The sequence below is a fragment of the Stegostoma tigrinum genome, chromosome 26 (genome assembly GCF_030684315.1).
Source record: "Stegostoma tigrinum isolate sSteTig4 chromosome 26, sSteTig4.hap1, whole genome shotgun sequence".
In the NCBI taxonomy this organism is placed as follows: Eukaryota; Metazoa; Chordata; class Chondrichthyes; order Orectolobiformes; family Stegostomatidae; genus Stegostoma; species Stegostoma tigrinum.
In genome coordinates this window covers 31,311,008-31,333,455 of record NC_081379.1, presented here as the reverse complement: position 1 = coordinate 31,333,455, position 22,448 = coordinate 31,311,008, and the positions used below count along the sequence as shown (strand labels likewise).

At 39.7% G+C, this 22,448-nt stretch overlaps 1 protein-coding gene across 4 annotated transcripts in view; it reads left to right on the top strand.

The window, feature by feature from the left end:
* rbm19 (RNA binding motif protein 19) overlaps nucleotides 1-22,448 on the top strand; it is a 239,328-nt gene that overhangs the window by 45,840 nt on the left and 171,040 nt on the right. For all 4 annotated transcript variants that reach the window (XR_007249971.2, XM_059655088.1, XM_048556299.2 and 1 more), the window contains exon 17: nucleotides 10,730-10,860. Coding sequence is in view for 3 of the 4 variants with exons in the window: in XM_059655088.1 (XP_059511071.1) it covers nucleotides 10,730-10,860 (131 nt within the window). In the remaining variant the exon portion in view is untranslated. The remainder of the gene's footprint in view (nucleotides 1-10,729; nucleotides 10,861-22,448) is intronic.

The window sequence follows — 22,448 nt, the reverse complement described above, 5'->3', positions numbered from 1 at the left end:
TTTGGGAGCAACGGTGCAGTAGACCAGGTTGGGAAACGTACAGGCGAATTCCTGTCGGATACGGAATGATTGTTTGGGGCCTTGAATGGAGGTGAGATGACAGGTGTAGGGAGTAGGTGTAGCACTTCCTGCGCTTTCAGGGAAAGGTGTCAAATGTATGGGGAGTGTGGAGTGGATGACTGAGCCGAGGAGAGAGCAGTCCCCACAGAAAGCAGACAGAGGCAGGGAGGGGATTATCTCTTTGGTGGTGGGGTCTGATTGCAGGTAGCAGAAGTGGCGGAAGATGATGCATTGGATTCGATGTTGGTGAGGTGGTCTGTGAGGACCGGGGGACTCCTGTCATACAGAGGGTTTTGTTCTGGTTTTTGGGGGCGAGGAAGAAGACTCTATAATGAAGAACATTTAGATGAGGAACTTAGGGAAAGCATGTGGTGAAATTATCCACAAAAGATGCCCTGTTATTTACTCTCAAAACATTCATCCAACACAGATTCAAGTCTTATTAGTGAAAGTATAGTATATCCATTACAAACCATCGACTCCCACGGTTATGACTAAGCATTCTCATCCTCTGCTTCCTGTCATAACAATTCCATTCTCCCGGTTCCTTCATCTTCATCACACCTGTTCTGATGATACCAGCTTTGACAAGGGGGCCTCTGAAATGGCCACCTTCTTCCTGACCTGAAGATTCCCCAGCACTTCAGTTGAAAGGGCCCTCAGCTGAGTCTGACCTATCTGCAGTTCAGCCCTCACCCTGTCTCTTCTGATCTACAACAGTGATAGGGACCCCTTGTCTTCAACTACCATCCCACCAGCATCCATATCCAGAAGATCATTAGTTGCCATTTCTTCCAACTCCAGTGGGATGCTACCCCCACATACACATTCCCCTCTCCTGTCAGGCGTCTGCAAGGACTGTTTCTTCCAGGACACCCTGGTTCACCCATCTTCCACACCCACTAGCGCCTCCCCACAGCCCTGTGGCACCTTTCCCTGCAACCACAAAAGATGTGACATCTGCCTGTTCACTTCCTCCATCTTCAGTATCCAACGGCCCAGACACGCCTTCCAGGTGAAGCAGCACTGTACCTGCACTTCATTCAAAATGGTCTCCTGTACATGAGGGAAATGAAGCGGAGACTGGCTGACTGCTTCATGGAACATCTAAGTTCTGCCTGCAGAAAAGGCCTTGCGGTTCCAGTTGTCTTCCATTTCGACACACCACCTTGTTCTCTGGCCAGCATCTCTGTTTCAGTCTTGCTGCAGTGCTTCAGCACAAGCTGGAAGAACAGTACGTCATTTTCCACTTGGGAACACTGCAGCCTTCTGGACTCAATATCGAGTTCAACAATTTTAGGGCTAGAGGCACCTTCCCCATGTCCTTAACCCAGTTCCCAACAAACCAGGCCTTGTCACATGGTCTGCTATGACTTACCACTCATTGTTTGCCACAAATAGCCCGCATTCGTAGCTCTTCATTCTCTTAGCCAGATTGAATAGCTACTCCTTTGTCAGTCAAACTGTTTCTGTCTCTTTGGTCTCTACCTCCACCTGTCACTTGCTCCTTACCCCCTCCCCCCACCCTATCTTGTGCATAAAAATCAACTTCCTAGCTGCCATCAGTTCTGAGGAAGGGTCACTGAACCCTAAATGTTAACTCTGATTTCTCTCCATAGATGCTGCCAGACCTGCTGAGCCTTCCCAGCAATTTCTGTTTATGTTATTAGTAAAAGTGCTCACTTTAATGATTTGCGTAGTAGCAAAGGTGGAATATGATGTGTGAAAAAAAATGTAAGATGTACCTTGGCGAGGAGAATAAGAAACCTGAATATTCTCTAGATAGGGAAAGACTGATGAAGTCACAGCACAGAGGGATTTGGGGTTCCTTGTGTGGGCATCATAAAAATGTAGCATAAAATCTCAACACATCATAGCAAGTTGAATGGACCTTTTAGCCATTGTTTCAAATAAGGTCATGTTAAGGTTTACAAGACATTAGTCAGACTGCACCTAGAATAGAATGAACAGTTTTGTTCCCCTTATCTAAGGAACGATATACCGGCATTGGAGGCAGTTTAGAGAATGTTCACATGGTTGAATCTGAGTGTGGAGGCATTACCTTCTGACGGGAGATTGAGAGTTTTACCTTGTACTCGTTAGAGTCTTGAAATATGAGAGGAGACCTTAGCGAAATGTATATGATTCTACGGGTACATGATAGTATAGATATAGAGAACTTGTTTCCCCTTGTAGGAGAGGGTAGGTCAGAGGGCATAATCTCAGCAAGGGGTCACCCGTCTAAGACCAAGATGTGGAATAGTTTTGTTTTGAGGGTAGTGAATCTGTGCAATTCATTACCACAGAAAGCTGTAGAGGCTAGCTCATTTAAGTAAGTTCAAGGCTGAGATATCCAGATTTTTAATCTGCAGGAAAATCGAAGATGATGGGGAAAAGGCAAGAAAGTGGAGTTGAGCATTATCAGATCAATCATCATCCCACTGAGTGATGGCCTGGATTCGCGGGGTCATATGACCTGCTTCTACTCCTACATCTTAAGGTTTTAAAAGAAATAAATATTACTAATTATATGATGTTGAAATAAATTTGAGAAAAACAGAAAAAAAAACAACTTTTGGAGGCAATGTGGTAGAATAGTATTAATGATATATTGATGCAAATGATTTCCCAAGCCAAAAAGATTAAATAAGCATACATTAGTTAGAACTTATGCCTTTCAAAAACTGCACCAAATTAACTGAGTATGTTTTTAGTCTGTTGCATAAACATAAATAAATCTATAATCTGATGCTATATGAAGAAAAATTCCAAGTGTTACAAATTACAATAAATTACAAAGATTAATCACATTGAATCTGTATTGGATTAATGTTAAGATGGAAATCCTGAGCGATCTTGCAAGCATATTGTTCTCTCAATTTCTCTTTTTTTTTCCTTTTGTGGAGACTTACCTGCACCTCTGTAAATAACTGTAACAAACTTTGATACCTGCTTTTCTGTACTCCATCTTTCAAGCTGCTTTTACACTACATGTCCAGCATTATTGTGAAGCAGACACCATTTCACACTGATATTAAATTTGTGTAATTGAACCCTGTACGTTTATTTGAATTTGAATTTGTTCTTAATTCCCAAGTATAATTGTAGGCATAACACTAAACATCTGACGATACTTTTCAAGATCACTTGTTATACGGTAATAATGACAAAACAGAAGGGTGTTGAACATAGGCTGATGTACCTTCAGTCTGTAACAATGAGATACCTTACTGATTAAAGTGCCCACTAGAATTTGTTTTGTGTTCAGCAAATCTAATGTCTTTTAGACTAATAAGTGATATTTCTGAGTTTGGCATCCTTTCCTATAATTTAGGAATTCTGGAGTTGAGTCCTAGTTTCATAAAGACTATTAAAACCTTTTGATTACTGTGCCACAGTTTTAATCTGCTCTCAATAGCATGGTGCTAGGATGGCCTTCAGAAAGTGATATACAGCTCTGTTTCACCCATGTCATAACACCCTGCCATCAATCCTAAAGGCATATTTTCTTTTTAATGATTGCAATACTAGTAATCCAGAAATGCTGGACCTTGGATTGGAAAAGCATGCTTTTATGGATATCAAATTATGTCTCAGCATTTTCCACGTAAATTAATTATATTTGTGATCAATGTGTTAGCTTTCCAGAAACATTTTTGTATTGACAAGATCAGTAGATAGATTGCCCTCTCCTAATTGCCATTATGAAGTTGCTGGCAAGCTGTCGTCTTGAATGTACCTGTATGTCTGGTACAGGTACACTGTGTTGCTGGGAGGGAACTTTTTTGATTCCATAGCAATGAACAGATGTCAGTATAGTTGTAAATCAAGTTGATGTGCTTCTTTGAGAGGAACATACATTTTATACTGTTCCTGTGAGTCTGCTTCCTTGTCCTAAGAGATAGAAGGCATGGGTTTGGTAGTTGCTGTGGTGAATTGCAACAGTTCATCTTGTATTGAGCATTGCTGCCATTATGCACTAATAGTGGATGTGTGAATTTGAAGGTGGTGGATGTGATGCAAATCAAGTGCACTGTTTTTGTCGTGGATGGTCTTAAGCTTCCTGTGTGGTGTTGGCAAGTCTCTCTTTTTGCCTTGTAGTTGGTGGGTAGGCTTTGCGAAGTCTGGAAATGTGTTGCTTACCAGGGAATTTTTGGCCTCTGACATACATGATTTGTGTGGCTGGTCTAGTTCAGTTTCTTGTCATTGCTAACATCTAGGATATGATAGTTGGGGATTCAGTGATAGTAATGCATTGAATGCCAAGAGGAGATAGTTAGATCCTTTTATTTTTTGTGTTGGAGATAATAATTTCAAGGAACTTTAGCAGGATGAATGTTCATTACCATTTGTCAGTGCAAGCCGAAGTGCAGTTCAGATATTGCTGCATGTTGGCATAGACTTCGGTGTCCAAGGAGTCTCAAATGATACTGAACATTTTGTAATATGAACAAACATCCCCATTTCTGATCTTAAGCAAGGAGGGTAATTATTGAAGCAGATAAAGGTAATTGGGCCAAGGGCACTACCCTGAGAAAATCCTCCTGCAATGTCCTGCGTTTGAGGTGATTGACCTTCATTAGACACCTCGATCTTCTGCTCTAGTAGGAGTGACTCTCTTATCAGAAGAGAGTTATTCCCCCTGATTCGCATCAACTTCAGTTTTGTTGGGATTCTTTGATGTCACGCTCAATTAAATGCTGCTTGGATGTCAATTTCATTTTAAACATGCTCTGATCATTTTATTTGAAGTACCTGAAATGCAGACCATCGATAATGTATCAGAGCAATACTGTTGATGCTTGTAAAATGTAACTTCGTTTTGTATAGCGTAGAATCACATTAGAAAATACTGGTTGAGGAGTCCAAAGATTATCAAAGTGGGAACGTGTATGGGAAAGAGTTTTTTATCAGCATTTTCATCTTCTCTACTCGCCCAGAATGTTGGATTTGTCATTGACTGGGATTGAGAAGTCCAGGAATATTTCTCCCTTCATTCAGCAGTGAGCGGACCTTGAGTATGGTTGTCGGTTTACCGTTATTATACAGGAAGAGAAGTAGCAATTGAGAATGGTGAAAAATGAGGCAGCAGATGAGATGATTAAACCCTTTATCTTTATAGTTGTCCAAGGAGATAGATAATAGGCTTTATACAGATGTTAGTGAGGTACTTTTATTTAGCACATTTTTCAATCAAAGGCAATTTGAGCCTGTCTATTTGTGAAGATTTATGTAATACTGTTTTGCCCATACAGCTCTATCAGGACAATGAATGCTGTGATCTTAGCCAGTTTCTATGACTTGGGATAATTTGGGCAACATCATCCGACTAACGGTGCTGTGTGGAAGTGTATTTGCTCCACTGCCAGGAATTTCGCCTCATTTGGTATCTCTGAAATCCATCAAAGATATAGAATCATCTTGTTGTACACATTTTCTGTCTTTGTCAAAATGGCAGGTACAGTATCTAGCACTCAGAAGTTTGTCAACTGAGGGTGTTGACATGCCCGTCGAGCTGCCTTGTTTTTGTTCACATGTTTCATTTACCATGCTAGGTGACATCTTCAGTGAGGCTTCCGATGAAGCAATGTTGTTCTATTCTGCTTGGAATTTATGCTGTCCGGTCTGTTATAGTGAGTTGTCATTTCTGGTTTTGATCTGTATGGGTTTGTATATGGGGTCCAATCCTGTATGTTTGTTGATTTGCATTATGGGTTGAGAACCATGCCTCTAGGAATTCCTGTGCATGTCTATGTTTGGCTTGGGCTACAATGGTTGCTTTGTTCCAGTTAATCTGATGGTCTTCATTGCCGGGGTATACTGATATTAGGGCAAGTTTGTTATGTCATTTTGCTGCTAGCTGAAGTTTGCGTATTCTGACGGCTAGCTTCCTTCCTGTCTGTCTGATGTAATGTTTGTAGCTGTCATTGCATGGTATTTTGTAAACTGCTTTGGTTCTGCATGCTGTGGGAATGGGATCTTTAATCCTTGAGTGTTTGTCGTAGATAATAAGGTGTAGAGCTGGATGAACACAGCAGGCCGAGCAGGAAGGCTGACGTTTCACGCCTAGACCCTTCTTCAGAAATGGGGGTGTGGAAGGGGATTCTGAAATAAATAGGAAGAGAGGGGCAAGCAGATAGAAGATGGATAGAGGAGAAGATAGGTGGAGAGGAGATAGACGGGTCAAAGAGGTGGGGATGGAGCCAGTAAAGGTGAACGTAGGTGGGGAGGTAGGGAGGACGGATGGGTCAAGGGGGCGGGATGAGGTTAGTAGATAGAACGTGGGGATAGGGCTTGAGGTGGGAGGAGGGGATCGGTGTGAGGAAGGGCAGGTTAGGGAGGTGAGGACGAGCTGGGTTGGTTTTGGGATGGGGTAGGGAGAGGGGAGATTTTGAAGCTTGTGAAGTCCACAATGATACCATTGGGTTGCAGGGTTCCCAAGCGGAATATGAGTTACTGTTCCTGCAATCTTTGGATAGCATCGTTGTGGCACTGCAGGAGGCCCAGCAGGGACATTTCATCTGAAGAATGGGAGGGGGAGTTGAAATGGTTTGTGACTGGGAGGTGCAGTTGTTTAGTGCAAACCGAGCATAGGTGTTCTGCAAAGCAGCCCCCAAGCTTCCGGCCACAACGGGAACAGTGGATGCAGTATACCACATTAGCACATGTGCAGGTGAACATCTGCTTGATGTGGTTGTGGAATTACGCACTACCATGATTCCGAGTGGTATCAGGGCTCGTCAGTTCTGCTATGTTCTTGATGTAGGCGGTGTGGCCAGTGTGTTGGGGCATACTGTGTCGTCTTGGTGTTACCTATTTAGTAGGCACCTGCGGATGAAGTTGAGGGGATAAACATTTGTAGCAGAGATTTTCTATAGGTGCTCTTCCACTTTCTTGCTTAGTTCTGGTGTGTGGCCTATTTAAATATTGTCTTAACACAGCTTCATTTGGGGGCATTTGGGTGGTTGATGTGGAAGTTGCAAATTTGGTCGGAGTGGGTTCCTTTCCTGTATGCCCAGGTTTGGAGCTCCCCGTTGGCATGTGGTCAACCCAGACGTCCAGAAACAGAAGCTGATTATTGTTTTCTTCTTCTCTCATGAATTTGATCCCGACAAATATGTTGTAGATGAAGTGGTGTGTCTTTTCTAGTTCGGTGTCTTTCATGATGACAAATGGGTTGTCCATTTACTGGATCCACAGCAAGGGGGAGGGTTGTGTATTCCTGTCTTCGCGTGACTGCCTCTGCGATAAGCCCTGAGATGGATGACCACATTGGTGTGCCAGTGATCTGCTTATATACTTAACCATTAAAAACTAAGTGTATGGTGAGGCACAAGCCTAGTAGTTTGAGAATGTTGTCATTGCTGATGGAGCTGCTAGTCTGCATTCCTGTTTCCTGCAGTAATGTGGCCAGTGTTTCTTTGGCTAGTGAGATGTCAATTGACATGAGTAATGCTGTGATGTCAAAGAATACCATAATCTCGTTATCGCTTATTTTTATGTCCTTGAGGGTATTGAGGAATTCTTCAGTTGAGTGGATAGAATGGAGTGATCCATTGACTAGGTGTTTCAGTCTGTGTTGTAAGTCCTTGCCCAGTTTGTGTGCCCGGAATGGAGACAATGGGCCTGAGGGCATGTCTGGTATGTACACCTCAGCAAGTCTGTAGACTTTCTCAACGCAGTCCAGTTTGTTCATAATGATGGCCATGCGCCCTTTGTCCACTGGTAGGTTTATATAAAATCTTCGCTATGAACAGCTATCACCTCCACTTCATCCTCAGGTGCCTCCTAAATAGACAACACCATGAGTACACGGTATGCCCTAACATACCAGCCACACAGCTCTACATCAAGAACTAGGAATCATGGTAGTACACAAGCCCACAGCTATGCTGCAACAAATACTCACAATGATTAAAGACTCTATGCCCGCGACATGCAGAACCAACGTGGTTTACAAAATACCATGCAACGACTGCTACAAAAGTTACATCGGACAGACAGACAGGCAGGAAGCTAGCCATCAGAATACACTAATGTCAGCTAGCAGCAAAACAACATGACAAACTGGCCCTAATATCAGTACACTCTGGCATTGCAGGCTATCAGTTTAACTGGGACAAATTAACCATAATAACCCAAGCCAAACGTAGACATGCACAGGAATTCCTAGAGGCATGGTTCTCAACCCATAATGCAATCAACAAACATATAGAATTGGACTCCATGTACAAACCCATGCAGAACAGAACCAGAAATGACACAATTCACCATAACAGATGGGACAGTATAAATTCCAAGCGGAATAGAACAACATTGCTTCATTGCAGGCCTCACTGAAGATGTTATCTAGCACGATGATGAAATGTCGGAGCAAAACACGCCAGCTCGGCAAGCAATTCACTGACTTTGACAAAATACATCAGGTCACAAGTTATCACAAAATAATTTTGATCTATTTACCAAGTAACGCTTGTATACTTATTCAGGTAATTCTCAAAATAGTGACCTTGTCAATAATCAGATGATCCCTTTCCCCCTCCTGCCTTTCTTAGACATTGCATTCAAAATACTCCTGTAATATGAATAAGTCATTTGGTTTTAGCTATCGTTTAAGGAATATCCCCCCGGCAGCTTCTGACTGCAGAAACCACGGTTCTGGTGGTATTGCTGTCGATGTGAAGAAAGCAGTTGATGCCGTAACGACATCTTCAAGATCACAAGTTAATGCTTCTGTTGATGTGAAGTATGATGGGTGAAAAATGTAACTATTTGGTTTTGTTGATGAACATGGAAGAGAAGGCAATCTGGTTGTATTACTTGCTTACATTTATCATTGAACATCTTTGGCACTGTTCTGCACTCCTGGGGCAGGTAAAAGTTGGAACACTCTATCCTTTCAGTTTTCCTCTGTATCATTGGAAACAGGTTTTCAAAACTTCATCCTGGCCTAATTCCTGTGCCTTGACTTCAGTTTGGAGAATTTTGATGTTGTGCTGTGAAGTTTGATGCCAGCTGTTCCCTCTGCACAGCCTTGCTCCTTTTGGGAACTTTGTCAGCTAACCTTTGCTATATACATTTTGATCATTCTGCCTAATATCTGCTTCTTTGTCCCAGCAAAATTGTACCAGTGTGAAATGCTTTAGCATATTTGTTCTACATTAAAACACTATTCTTGTAAGTTGTAGTCATCTAAAACACTTGTTAATCAAACATGATGATGTATTATGGTAGATTTGCTTTACTGTACATAGTCAGCCATAAAGAACAATTGCAGAAGTTTCCAAATTATTCTGAACGAGATAGATATGCACTGTAAACTTAAGAAATACAGCTGTGCATCATTAGTTATTGCTGGAAAACGTCTTGAAATCATCCTAATTGACCAAAGTTGAGGATGATTTTGGTTGATAACAGAAAACATCCTCACTGACTGACATTAACAGAGCTCTTACACCAGCTGGTACCACTATGTCATTGGCTATGACTGTCCCAAATATAAATATACAAATTGTGATTAGTGGTAGTTACCTGAGTGATGACACAGAGCTCGCCGCAAATAATAAATCTTTTGTGCTGAAAATCCAGAGATAGTGAATTGCAAGCTGTTCATGTAAATCCACATTTTTCATCTCTGACAAGATTGTCCTTAGAATTGAAATTGTATTTTTGCAAAGGGTCACTTCCCAGTCTTATTAGGACCAGGGAACTCTTCATGAATATCTTGTAAATATTGTTTATGCAGAAGACTTTAGGATTTCTTCTGGGACAAAGGGCTACACCATAAATTATCATTGGAAAGTTAACTGGATGATTAAAGACGTGCTACGCTGCCAACACTTTGTTAACAAGAAGCCACAGAGCATTATTAAACACATCTATGACTTCAGTTGGGATTTATTTAATACTATGTGCAATGCTGCTTCACAAACCAATCATCTCACTTCTTGCTTAGTTAATATTCAGATGTGATGTATGCAAATGTCTTGCAACCAATTTACCAAAAGGCTAGTTCTATGCAAATAGTTGTCTCTCTCTAATTTTACTAACCAGCGGTTTCAGTATAGAATGGACTGTCTGGATGTATGGTTGAGGCAAGTTCACTGGACATATTTAGGAGGGCTTTAGATGATTATTTAAAGGGTATGGCGAAATCACAGGAAGAATGGCAGTAAAGTATGATGCTCATTTGACAAACCAGTGAAGATGTGTTGGGCTGACTTGACCTCCTTCTGTGTCATGACACTTATGTAATTCTGCAGTTATGGATCACTTTCTCCTGAACTTGTGATTTGTGTTGCGTGTTAATTGAAGAACAAAGATAGTTTCTTTGAAATCTTTTAAGGTTTTGAACATTTGTATTGCAAAATACCCATTCATTCCCTTAAGTATTGCAGGGTTGTAACTTAATTATCATGAAACTATTTAACTGAAGTGAATTACGTCGTTGTTCAAAATCTGTCTCCAAAAGGATGTGGCCCAGAAAATCACTGGAAAATCAATTCATTATTATGAATTATCGTTTTGGACCAAGGCGATGAGGGGGAAAAAGGCTTTAATTTAAATTCTTATATCCTGAATTTACTGTTAATTCAGGAAAATAAATATTGAATGATTGCAATAGGAGAGTTAATGTACTAAACGTGACTTGTTTTATGTTTTCTGGAAGATGAGGACGACCAAGCAAAGGATGAAAATGAAGCAGATAATTTGAGTGAGGGTGACGAAGAGCACCTTCCGGGATGTACTTTATTTGTGAAAAATTTAAATTGTTTGACAACTGAAGAAACATTGATGAAGGTATGTATTCTTACAAGTTCCTTTATTCATTTAATGGGCCAAAATTAGTGAGAATTAGCACTGGAATTTGCTTGGATTAGTAAGCAGCTTCGTATTATGCCTTTTAAAGGATACCTATGTATCGTGCAAGCGTTGTATTCTGATATGTAAATCACAGTGTTAGCAACATGTGTAACAAGTGGTTAAAAAGGAAATGGAATATTGATGTTACTTGCAAGTATTAAAGTAGGCAGGTGTTGCTTAATCAGTGCTTATTCTGTCTCACCTGAGTGAGACATGGAGTACCATTTGCAGTTTTGGATTCCATACTTAAAAATGATGTAGCTGCATTAGAAAAAGTTCAAAGAAGAATCATTTAATTTATTCTTGGGGTGAAGGCTTTTTTTGATCAAGTGTTGAACAGGTTGGACCTATATCCATCGGAAATTTAAAAAATCTACGCCGATCTTAGTGAAATATGTAAGATCCTGAAGGAATCTGAGGGTATTTTCCCCTTACAAGATTCTAGAATGTGTGGATACACTTTATAAATTAGCAGCTGACTATTTAAGCCTGAAGTATGGTATTTTCTATGAGAATTGTTAGTTTGTGGCATTATCTTCCCCAGAGAACAGTGGAAGCTCAGTTACTTGAACATGTTCGAGGTTGAGTCAGCTATTTTTGTTCGACAAGAGAACTGAGAGATAGATATGAAAAAGTAGTTAAATCCACATTCAGAGAGGCCTTGATTTTTGACAATTTCCAAAGCAAGTTCAAGGGCCCAAATTACTCAATTTTTTTTGCTTGTGTGGAAACTAAGCAGATTGTTGATGAGCAGCGCCAAGCTTTACCTAGAAAGTTGGAATATATGATTGAATGTCACCGTGTGGAGCAAGTGAAGTTTAGAGAGAATAATGATATTGAGGCACATAAAAGATGTAAAGATTTTAGATTCAAGATTGTAGTAATAAATTATGAAGGATCATGATATTTTGTAAAAATGAGCTTTTAGTACTGGCAATTTTTTTTATGGTATAATAAATGAGTGGACAAACTCTAAATTTCTGGAATGTTTATATATATTTATTTCATAAGTGCAGCAACTTATGGCTGTTCCTTATCTTTGAATGCTGAGTTTCTCACAAAGATCCTTGAGGGTCCGGGAAAACTCGCTGTTTTCAATGTTTATTGTGCATGTGCAGCTCCCAGATGTTGCTATGCGATTTGACTTTAATTGTGGTAAAGGCTGATCATCATTATTTTACAGGAAAAACTGGGCCAGAGTTATTCCTTTTCTGCAGCACTGTTTGTTTGATTTACATTTCAGTAATGTCAAATGAGCTTTGCAAAATACGGTTGTTCTGTCAACTGTATGGTTGGCATCAGTAGCATTTTGGAACTTATGGGCCAGTATATCTTGGTTTCTCATTATGTTACTGTTGATAATAAAAAGGAAAAAAATCTGCAATGTTTAAACAATAAGATTTATTCTAATTTTTAACAAATATCCTCCATCTCATTTGACTGTTAATGGAGAATTAATTCTCTAGGTTGAGTATCTGCCTAATTACATAGCAGACAATTAGCTTCATAGCTCTGGTTTTGAGTTAAATATATGTTTCTTCTAAACCTTGTATTGGAGCTCCAACATATAAGGAAAAATGATTCTGATCAGTATAATTAATGTGAATTAGTGAACATGATTATTTTGATATTGCAGCAACTGGCTAAATGTGTCAGAATATTTGCCTTTTTTTTTCTCCAAAACATCTCAGGATAGAATGTTCCAACTTTTTTTTTGTCATGGGACCTACGTGTCACTGGCAAGGCCAGCATTCATTGTTCACTGCTAATTGACAAGACAGCAGTTGAGAGTCAAACACAGCGTGTTTAAGGCCACATTTGACCAAACCAGGTAAAAATGACAGACTTACCTCTCTAAAGAACATGAGTGAATGATAATTGACGATAGTAACATGGTCACCAGTGGGTTAGCTTTTTATTCCATATGTCCGTTGAATTCAGATTTCATCATCTGCCTTTGTAGAATCTGAATCCATGTCCCTGAACATTTGCCTAGAGTTTTGGATTACTTATCTAATGACAGTACCACGAATGGCTTACCAAGTCTGGTGACATTACCAAAAAAAAGGCTGTACAAAAGCAGTAATGTTTAATTGCAATAGACTTTAGAAACTGGGGTGATCTAATCATCGAGTTGTAGTGTCATCTCAGCCTCCAAGATTGCATTATCAGAGGTTTTAACATGAAACATTCTTCTTTAACATGAAACATTCTTCTTTAACAAGTAGAAGGTTAGTGACGGTCACTACCTGGCATTTGGTTGGCACAGATTTTGTTGCAACCTAGAGGGTGGTTCATGTGTGGAATGAACTACCAAAGGAAATGGTAGATGGTAGTGCTATAGTTACAATGTTTAAAAGACATTTGGTACATGAATGGGGTAGGTTTAGAGGGATCTGACAAAATACAGACAAGTGGGACTCGTCTAGTTTGGGAAGCTTGGCACAGACAAGTTGGACCAAAGGGTCTGTTTCTGTGTTGTATGATTCTATCAGTCTAAGCCTGACTGTTGTCCAGGTCTTGCTACACTTGGCAGAGACTGCACCAGTATCTGAGGAGTTATGAATGACACTAAACGTTGTGCAATAATCAGTGAGCTTCCTACTTTTGACCTTGAAACTGAAGGATAGTCATCGATGAAGCGACTGATGACAGTTAGGTCAAGGACACTCTTCTATGCAACAAATATACCTAGATTTGGCCTCCAAACAACTAAATGTGATCCCTAGCTCTCCTGTAAGAGGGAACGTGCTGCGCATGTTAACCCTGTCACCACCCCCTCAGCACTTATGTTTCAATTAAGTTACCATTCATTCTGCGAAACTCCACTGGATACGAGTCTAGCCTGTCCAACCTTTACTTAAAAGACAACCTGTCCATTCCAGCTATTAGCCGTATAAACCTTCTGCAAACTGTTCCAACAGATTTACATCCTTCTTTAAATAGGGTGACCAGTACTATGCACAGTACCCCATATATCATCCAAGAGTGTTCTGTATAACTGAACCGTTACGTCCTTATGTTTGTATCTGTTTATCCTCCTAATAAGTGATAACTGTCTGTTAATTTTTCAAATTACAAGCTGAACTTGATTACGAGCCTTTTGTGATTCATACACTAGGACACCTACGTCCTTCAGCATCTCAGAGCGTTCTAATAGCTCACCATTTGGATAGTATGCATTTAGTTTTCCAGCCAAATTGTACGATTTTCTATCGTACATTGTACTCCATCTGCCGCATTATAGCCCCCTCATTTAACCTATCTTTCTATTTTAGTAACCTCCGTATGTTCTGTTTAAAACTTACTTTCCTACCAGTCTTTGCGTCATCAGCAAATTTGGCAGCCATATCTTCTGTCACTTTTTTTAAAAAATTCATTCTAGGATGTCTGTTTTGCTGGCTGGGCTAGCATGTATTGTTGCTGTTCAAAATATGGTAACGTTCTTCCTTCTTGACCGCTGCAGGCATTTAGCGTAGATTCTCTCACAATGCTGTTAGAGAGGGCATTCCAAGATTTCTGCCCAACTGCAGGGAAGAACTTCAATATGTTTATAAATCAAGGTGTTGATGGCTTGGAGGGAACTTGTAGGCAGTGGTGGTTCCATGTATTAGCTGCTCTTGTCCTTTTTAAATAGTTGAGAGTTTGGAAAGTGCTGCTGAAAGAGTTTTGGTGAATTTCTGTAATATATCTTTCAGGTGGTATACATTGCTGATACTGAATTGGTTGTGGAGGGATTGAATGTTTGTAGATATAGTGCTCATCAAGCGCTTGAATGGTGTTAAGCTTCTTAAGTGTTGTTGGAACTTTACTCAACCAGGCAAATGGCGAGTATTATTATCACACTTTCAGCTTGGACCTTGCAGATAATGATAGGATTTGGGAAGTTAGGAGTTGAATTAATCTGTGCAAGATCCCAAGTCTCTGGTCTTGTAACCACAATATTTATACGACTGTCCAGTTTAGTTTTCTGATCAATGGTACCCCCCCCCCATGTTGATTGTACGGGATTCCACGATGGTAGTGCAACTGAATGTCATGACTTGATGTCTAGACAATCTTTTTGGAGATGGTTATTGGTTAGCTCTTGTGCACCACAAATGTTACTTGCCAGCCCAAACCCGGATATTATATAAATCTTAATAAAATGTGAGGCTGGATGAACACAGCAGGCCAAGCAGCATCTCAGGAGCACAAAAGCTGACGTTTCGGGCCTAGACCCTTCATCAGAGAGGGGGATGGGGGGAGGGAACTGGAATAAATAGGGAGAGAGGGGGAGGCGGACCGAAGATGGAGAGTAAAGAAGATAGGTGGAGAGGGTGTAGGTGGGGAGGTAGGGAGGGGATAGGTCAGTCCAGGGAAGACGGACAGGTCAAGGAGGTGGGATGAGGTTAGTAGGTAGATGGGGGTGCGGCTTGGGGTGGGAGGAAGGGATGGGTGAGAGGAAGAACCGGTTAGGGAGGCAGAGACAGGTTGGACTGGTTTTGGGATGTAGTGGGTGGGGGGGAAGAGCTGGGCTGGTTGTGTGGTGCAGTGGGGGGAGGGGATGAACTGGGCTGGTTTAGGGATGCAGTGGGGGAAGGGGAGATTTTGAAACTGGTGAAGTCCACATTGATACCATATGGCTGCAGGGTTCAATGTGGACTTCACCAGTTTCAAAATCTCCCCTTCCCCCACTGCATCCCTAAACCAGCCCAGTTCATCCCCTCCCCCCACTGCACCACACAACCAGCCCAGCTCTTCCCCCCCACCCACTGCATCCCAAAACCAGTCCAACCTGTCTCTGCCTCCCTAACCGGTTCTTCCTCTCACCCATCCCTTCCTCCCACCCCAAGCCGCACCCCCAGCTACCTACTAACCTCATCCCACCTCCTTGACCTGTCCGTCTTCCCTGGACTGACCTATCCCCTCCCTACCTCCCCACCTACACCCTCTCCACCTATCTTCTTTACTCTCCATCTTCGGTCCGCCTCCCCCTCTCTCCCTATTTATTCCAGTTCCCTCCCCCCATCCCCCTCTCTGATGAAGGGTCTAGGCCCGAAACGTCAGCTTTTGTGCTCCTGAGATGCTGCTTGGCCTGCTGTGTTCATCCAGCCTCACATTTTATTATCTTGGAATCTCCAGCATCTGCAGTTCCCATTATCTCTGATATTATATAAATCTTGTTGCTTTTGGACATGTTTCAGAATCTGAGGAGTTGCAAATGATGCTGCACATAGTCACTTTTCACTCTATTATGATGAGTAGGTCAATGATAAAGCAGCTGAAGATGGTTGGCCGAGGACACTACCCTGATGAATTCCTGTAGAGATGTCTTGGAACTGAGGTGTCTGACCTCCTACATCCACAATTATCGACTTGCATGAGTCCACCAAGTTCAGTCACACCCGTTGGATTCCTATTGGCTCCAGTTTTGCTTTGGCTCCTTGATTCCATGCTATGTTAAATGCAGCGTCGATGTCAAGTGCAGTCACTCTCCCTTTATTCTGCAACCAACATTGCTAAGACAGATTGTTTAATCATTAACAAGTTACTATTGGTATGACCTCACTCTGCACAAATTATAACCTTGCAACAGTGATTACAATTAAAGTACTAAACTCACTGTACAGCCCTTTGGGATATCTTGATGTCATGAAAAGCATTAAATAAATGCTGCTTAGTCTTCACCTGCTCAGATTTGGTAAACACTTGTAGGATTATCTTTGGAAGTAACGTTTCTAAACACTTTACCTCCAGCAAGGTACACAGCATTTAAATTATTACAAATAAAAAAAAGTGATAGTAACCTTTGTTTCCAAAAGTTTAGCTGATAGGTTGAAAATAAAGCACAATAAAATCAGAAAATGTTAAAATGGTTATAGTTTTCCAGGTGCTATCTTTCATTCTTACTGTCATGACACTTGAAAAGCTTTATGTTTGACCAGATTAGCCATCCCATACTATATCAACTTGAGCTTTATTTAATTAAGTAATCATTTTAAAATTCTTTTCGCACATCACCCTTTCTGTTAATTCGTTTTACTTTTATTAATTACTTAACATAGCATTTACACTGATTTCTCAGTTCCCTATACAAACCCAGATATTTAAAATATTTTGACTCTTAAAATTTTCAAAACACAATGGGTTTCTATTTATGGTTTGGCCAAACAGTGCTGAGGGTTAAAGGATAAATTTAAGTATTTGTTGTACAATGAGGGATGAATCTATAAGCTCCACAGGCACCCGCGCATTTTAAGGATTTTAAAAATTTATATATGTGTAATTAATTATGTACAAATTAAGGTTATACATGCACAGTGTATTTGGAGGAAGTCAAGCTGACAACGATGCATAATGATTAATAATAAGTATGTTATATAATAGGACATTTATTTGATGCCCTTAACCTTGTTCAGCAACCAGTACACAAAATCGGACAGTTATTACTGAAGCTGGAGGAGTGCACTATTTCATTTGTTCACTTGGCCTCAACATAATCTTTAAATATTTTGCTCAGTTACTGAGAAGACCAATCAAATACATTATCTTTCTTATGTTTTACATGATGGGAGCTTTAAGCCAGTTTCTTTAATAGATACAATTTTTTTTCTATACTGAAGTAGAACTTACTCAATGAATTTACAAAGCTGGTTGATGTGCACATTGGTATAATGGAAGTGTAACTGTTTATACCTGTAAATAGGCCAACACACTAATGTGTATGCTTAGAGATACCAGGTAAATGATAGCAAAAAAAAACAGCTTGATAAGGAATCCTCCACGTTCCGAGGAAGAATCACATGACCAGAAATGTTAACTCTGATTTTTCTCCACAGATCCTGCCAGACCAGAGCTTTTCCAGCAATTTCTGTCTTTGTTTCTAGAAAAAGTACTGATTTCTCGGCAAACATTGGCTTTCTGGGAAAGCACTTTGTCTAATAGGTTTTGGCCCATGAAGGGAAAAATTTCAGGCCTTACAGTCCTGTGGTCTGGTAGATTTGTGGACAAGACAGTAGACTTGCAATTCTCTCTAACATCTTAGCAATCATAGCTTGTTCAGGAAAAGAAATATTGAGAAGTTCTTTCAGTCACTGTTCTAGAACAATCAGGTTTCACCCAGACCACCGAAAAGAAGTGTTTTTTTGAAAACTGGAGAGAGATCAGATGGGTGAACACAGAATGCTAGAGAAACTCAGCACACTTGGCAGTATCTGTGGAGAGCAAAACAGAATTAATGTTTTGAGTCCAGCGTGAGTACTTTAGAATTTCAGAACAGTTCTGAAGTAGCTGTGAGCTATGATTCTATGATTCAATACCTTAAGGACATTCCACCCAGATTGGACATCAGGGCCAACTTCGATTTTCGTGTATGCCTTGGTCATAGAAAGCAGTTGCTTTTTAACTCTTTCCAAGCCACATACCATCACATGATAAATTATATCATTGCATTGTAGACTAGGCAAAGCTTATTGATAATTGTTTTGAGATGCATCATCCATCTTTAATTACTTCATAGAATAATTGCCATTGATGTCACCTCCCACTGTCCACTGACTGGTTCCGTCAATTCTTAGTAATCCATGTGTCCATCCCCTTTATTAATTTTTATTATTGTCACTTTAGGACATTTTACAAAAATAAAGTAATTTGGAATGCACCTTATCTCTTTGTTAAAGAGAAAGAGAGTCATTAGCAATCAGGTCCAAATGATTGATATCCCTGAGCTCATAGTTCAATGTTTGCTGAGTAGGTGAAATTCCCATCAAATCAGACACCTATCACTGATATTTACATTTTCCTTTGAGACCTCTGTTTTCTGAAGCGTTGATCTGTTTCTGCTATGTTTGACGGCTTGGAAGCACGTCATGTTACCACTTATACTTTAAAGGCAAAATTGATGCACAAAATCAGAAAATACTAATCTACAAATTATTATACAGTGCATATTAAAATCTAAAGGATTATACAACTGCAAAATTATACTCATCGTTACACAGTTAACTACTACCGGGATTACATTTAGTCAATTGTTACACTTCTAAGCAACTTAGACCACATCAGTATAATATGCAGCAGTGATTATGATTTCTTGATAAGAGCTAATGACTTGGAAATATGCTATCTTTGTCTTAATCAACCTGCACAGAAGCTAAATAGACCCCCTTTGTCCTTGCAGTTGTAAGTCTAGAACATTAGATTATTGTCTTCACTTCTCCTGCAATTCCCATGGTGCACTTATTTGCCAAATGAAGCAAAGTAGAATCACATCATGTTACAGTAGTAAGATCTACATTGACTATACTTCAGAATAACATAACATTAGATCGATCCATGAGTATAATTGTGTGATTACAATCATAAGATATTAGTTTCCCTGCCAATCCTACAGATAAAGAACAAGAAGTGTGTTTATGACCAGTCACTAGTAGAAAAATTAAAATTGAGGACTGGATTGAATACAGAAGAAGTTTCAGAAGACAGATAAAACAAATAAGAGAAGCAAAGTAGGATGATGAAAAAGACTGGCAACTAACACAAAAAGGAATCCCAAAATTTCATTAAAGTGGATTAAAAAGTTGCTCGAAAGAGGCAGTAGGGCTCATTAAAGGTGAGAGAGGCGATTTTTTTTTGTGTGGAAGCAAAGTGCACAGCTAAGGTACTAAATAAATACTGTGTGATGAAAGGTATCTTATTTATAGATAAATATCAATTCAGATTTTCAATTTTAGAATAGTGGCATCTAGGGTTGGTTTTGTTTTTGAAGAGTTAAAGAAAAGTAACTATATAAAACTCTCTTTTTTTATGAAGTGACCTAATCCAATACTTGGCAGAGAGCGAACACCCCATAAAGTGCTAATGGAAGATTGGCTGTACTGCACTGGTTTATGACAGGAAGTATAAACATTGAGGGGCACTATCTTGAACCGAAAGTAAGCTAACCAGGATTGGTTTTAGCTTGGGAAACACTGGTATTAAAAGTTTTTGGATAGCTTAGAGAAGACTTGACTGTTATCAGAAGCAAAATGCATTTTCAGAATATTTGTGGAACCGGAATTCATAGTTCACAAGAAAAAAAAATGGGCAGTATCAGTTACGTCTAACTAAGAGTCTTTTTAAACTGCCCTGCATATCAAATGTCTTTTGTGTTTTTGATCTATGTCATAAACTTCTGGTTTAAAGAAGCTCTGCAGCTTGTGCAGCTATGTTTCAATGTATCTTTGCCACATTAACTAAAAGTGACTACAAGACCCGTCGATACAGATATCATTTTGGGACGGGGCTTGTTCAATAATACTATCACCTGAGATCATAGCATTTACTTTGCTTCTGTCATTACCAAAGAGGCAAATGATACCCAAGTCATAGATACAAGAGAAAATTCACTAGAACAGTTCAGAATTGATAATGGATGGACAGTCATTACTTAAAGTTGACAAAGCTTAGTGGCTTGAATGAGATATGTGTCCCAGGGTACTGAAGGAAATGATAGTGAAAATTGTAGAGGCACAAGCCATAATCTTTCACACGTGGATAGCTTGTTCCCTAGAAGTTGCAAGGTTAAAGCCAGCTATTACAGGCTAGTTGGTTTGACTTCAATACTCAGGAAATTTAAAGAAATAATAACTTGGAATAGATATAATACTCAAATGGACAGATGTAAGTTAACTGAGGAAAACCAGCATAGATTTCTTGAGGGGAAAATAGTGTTAAACTAACTTGGACTTTTCTGAAGGAGTAACAAAAGTGCTTGATCAGGGTAAAGTTTGATGTGGCAAACATGGACTTACAAAAGATGTTTGATATAATGACTTCCAAAAGATTTGTGAGCTAGTTTAGAGCTCGTGAAACATAACAGTGTAATATTAAATTGACTCAGTGACAGGAAACAGTAATATTTAATAAATATTTTTCAGGTTGGAGAAAGGTTTGTAGAGGACTTCCTTAGGTATTAGTATTGGGATTGTTGTTTTTCTGGTTTATGTTAATGAACTACAAGTCGGTGTATACGGGACAATTTCATAGTTTGCTGATGAGAAAAAGCTTGAAAGCAGTGTCAGCTTCGAGGTAAACATTGTAGAACTTCAAAAAAAATGACAAGTGGGTGAATTGGACAGATAGACAGCAATGAAGATAAATGTGAGATGATATATTTTGGTAGAAAACATGGAGAGGCAGAATAAAATAAAGAATAATATTCTAAAAGGTGTTAGAGCAGCGAGACATAAATTATTCAAAATGACAGGGGAGCATTTAATAAAACGTGATACATAAGTTTTTATTAAAAGGGGCATGGAGTGCAGGGCAACAAGATTAAGCTGAACTTGAATGTGGCATTAGTTAGGAATTGTGTACGGTGTACAGTTCTGGGTGCCAAACATCATGAAGGATGTGAATGCAATCAGAAGGAGTGCAGAAGCAGTTTGCAAGAAAGGAACCAGGGTTGAGAAACCTACTTTCTGAAGATAGAAATTTGAATTCTTGTCTTTGTTGGAGAGATGACCCAGAAGACTGGAGGGAAGTTTTCAAAGTTAGGAGGGGTTTCTACAGAACACTAGAGACTTACATGATATTTGCATATTTCGCAAATTCTTTTGAGAAATATTTTTTTACATGAGTTAGATCTGGAATGTACTGCTTGGAAATATGGTGGTGGTAAGTTCAATTGAGACATTTGAGGGTTTTAGATGAGGATTTGAATAGAAACAATGTGAAGAATTACAGCAAAAAGGCAGGAGAATGACACAAAGTTATAATGTGCTTTCAGAGAGCCTGTGTATGCTAATGTGATGAGGTCAGATGACTTTCTGCCGTGTTGTAGCTATTCCACGAGGTGTGAATGTGGTCCTTCCAAGATAGACAAAGGTAGAGAAGTGTACAAGGAGGATGGACAAAAGCTGCAGACAGTATTGGGAAAGGTGAAGTAGAGATTATCTTTGTCACAGTCACAGATAATGTGCAATGACAGAGTCAGAAACTTGGTTGGAGCACCTTAAATATTGAGTTGCTCAGAAAGAGAGTAGTGAATTAGGTTTACCACTCTCTTTTGCAGCAGTATGCTTGGTCTGCTCACATCTTTGTGAAACTGTATTTGATGCTACTCTGTATAGTGTAAGATCAGTAATAATGAACTTTGTAAAGGGACAAACTCCTTTTACAATTTATTTTTGAACAGATTTAAAAATGTATGTTCTTAAAGCATTCCCGAGTTTCTTTTTAAGTTGTTCTGAACAAAAATATTTTAAATAATGATGTGTCTTTGGTGGAAGCTTTAAAGTTATTTATTTTACCTCACCCTCATTTTGCATTCTGCCCTCATCAGTGAGATTTGGTTTTAGATTTGATCCAGAATGCTAGATAAAGTCACAACTGACTAAGGATGACCATTATTGTTTATTTAAGGGTGGACTGGTTGCTATTGAAAGGCCAGCAAAATAGATTAAATTTAATTCCCTCTGTACCCAGAAATCTTTTGATGTCTGTCTTGACTAAAATCAATACCTATCTGCAATTCTCCAGGGTAGTGAGTTCCAGGTTCATAT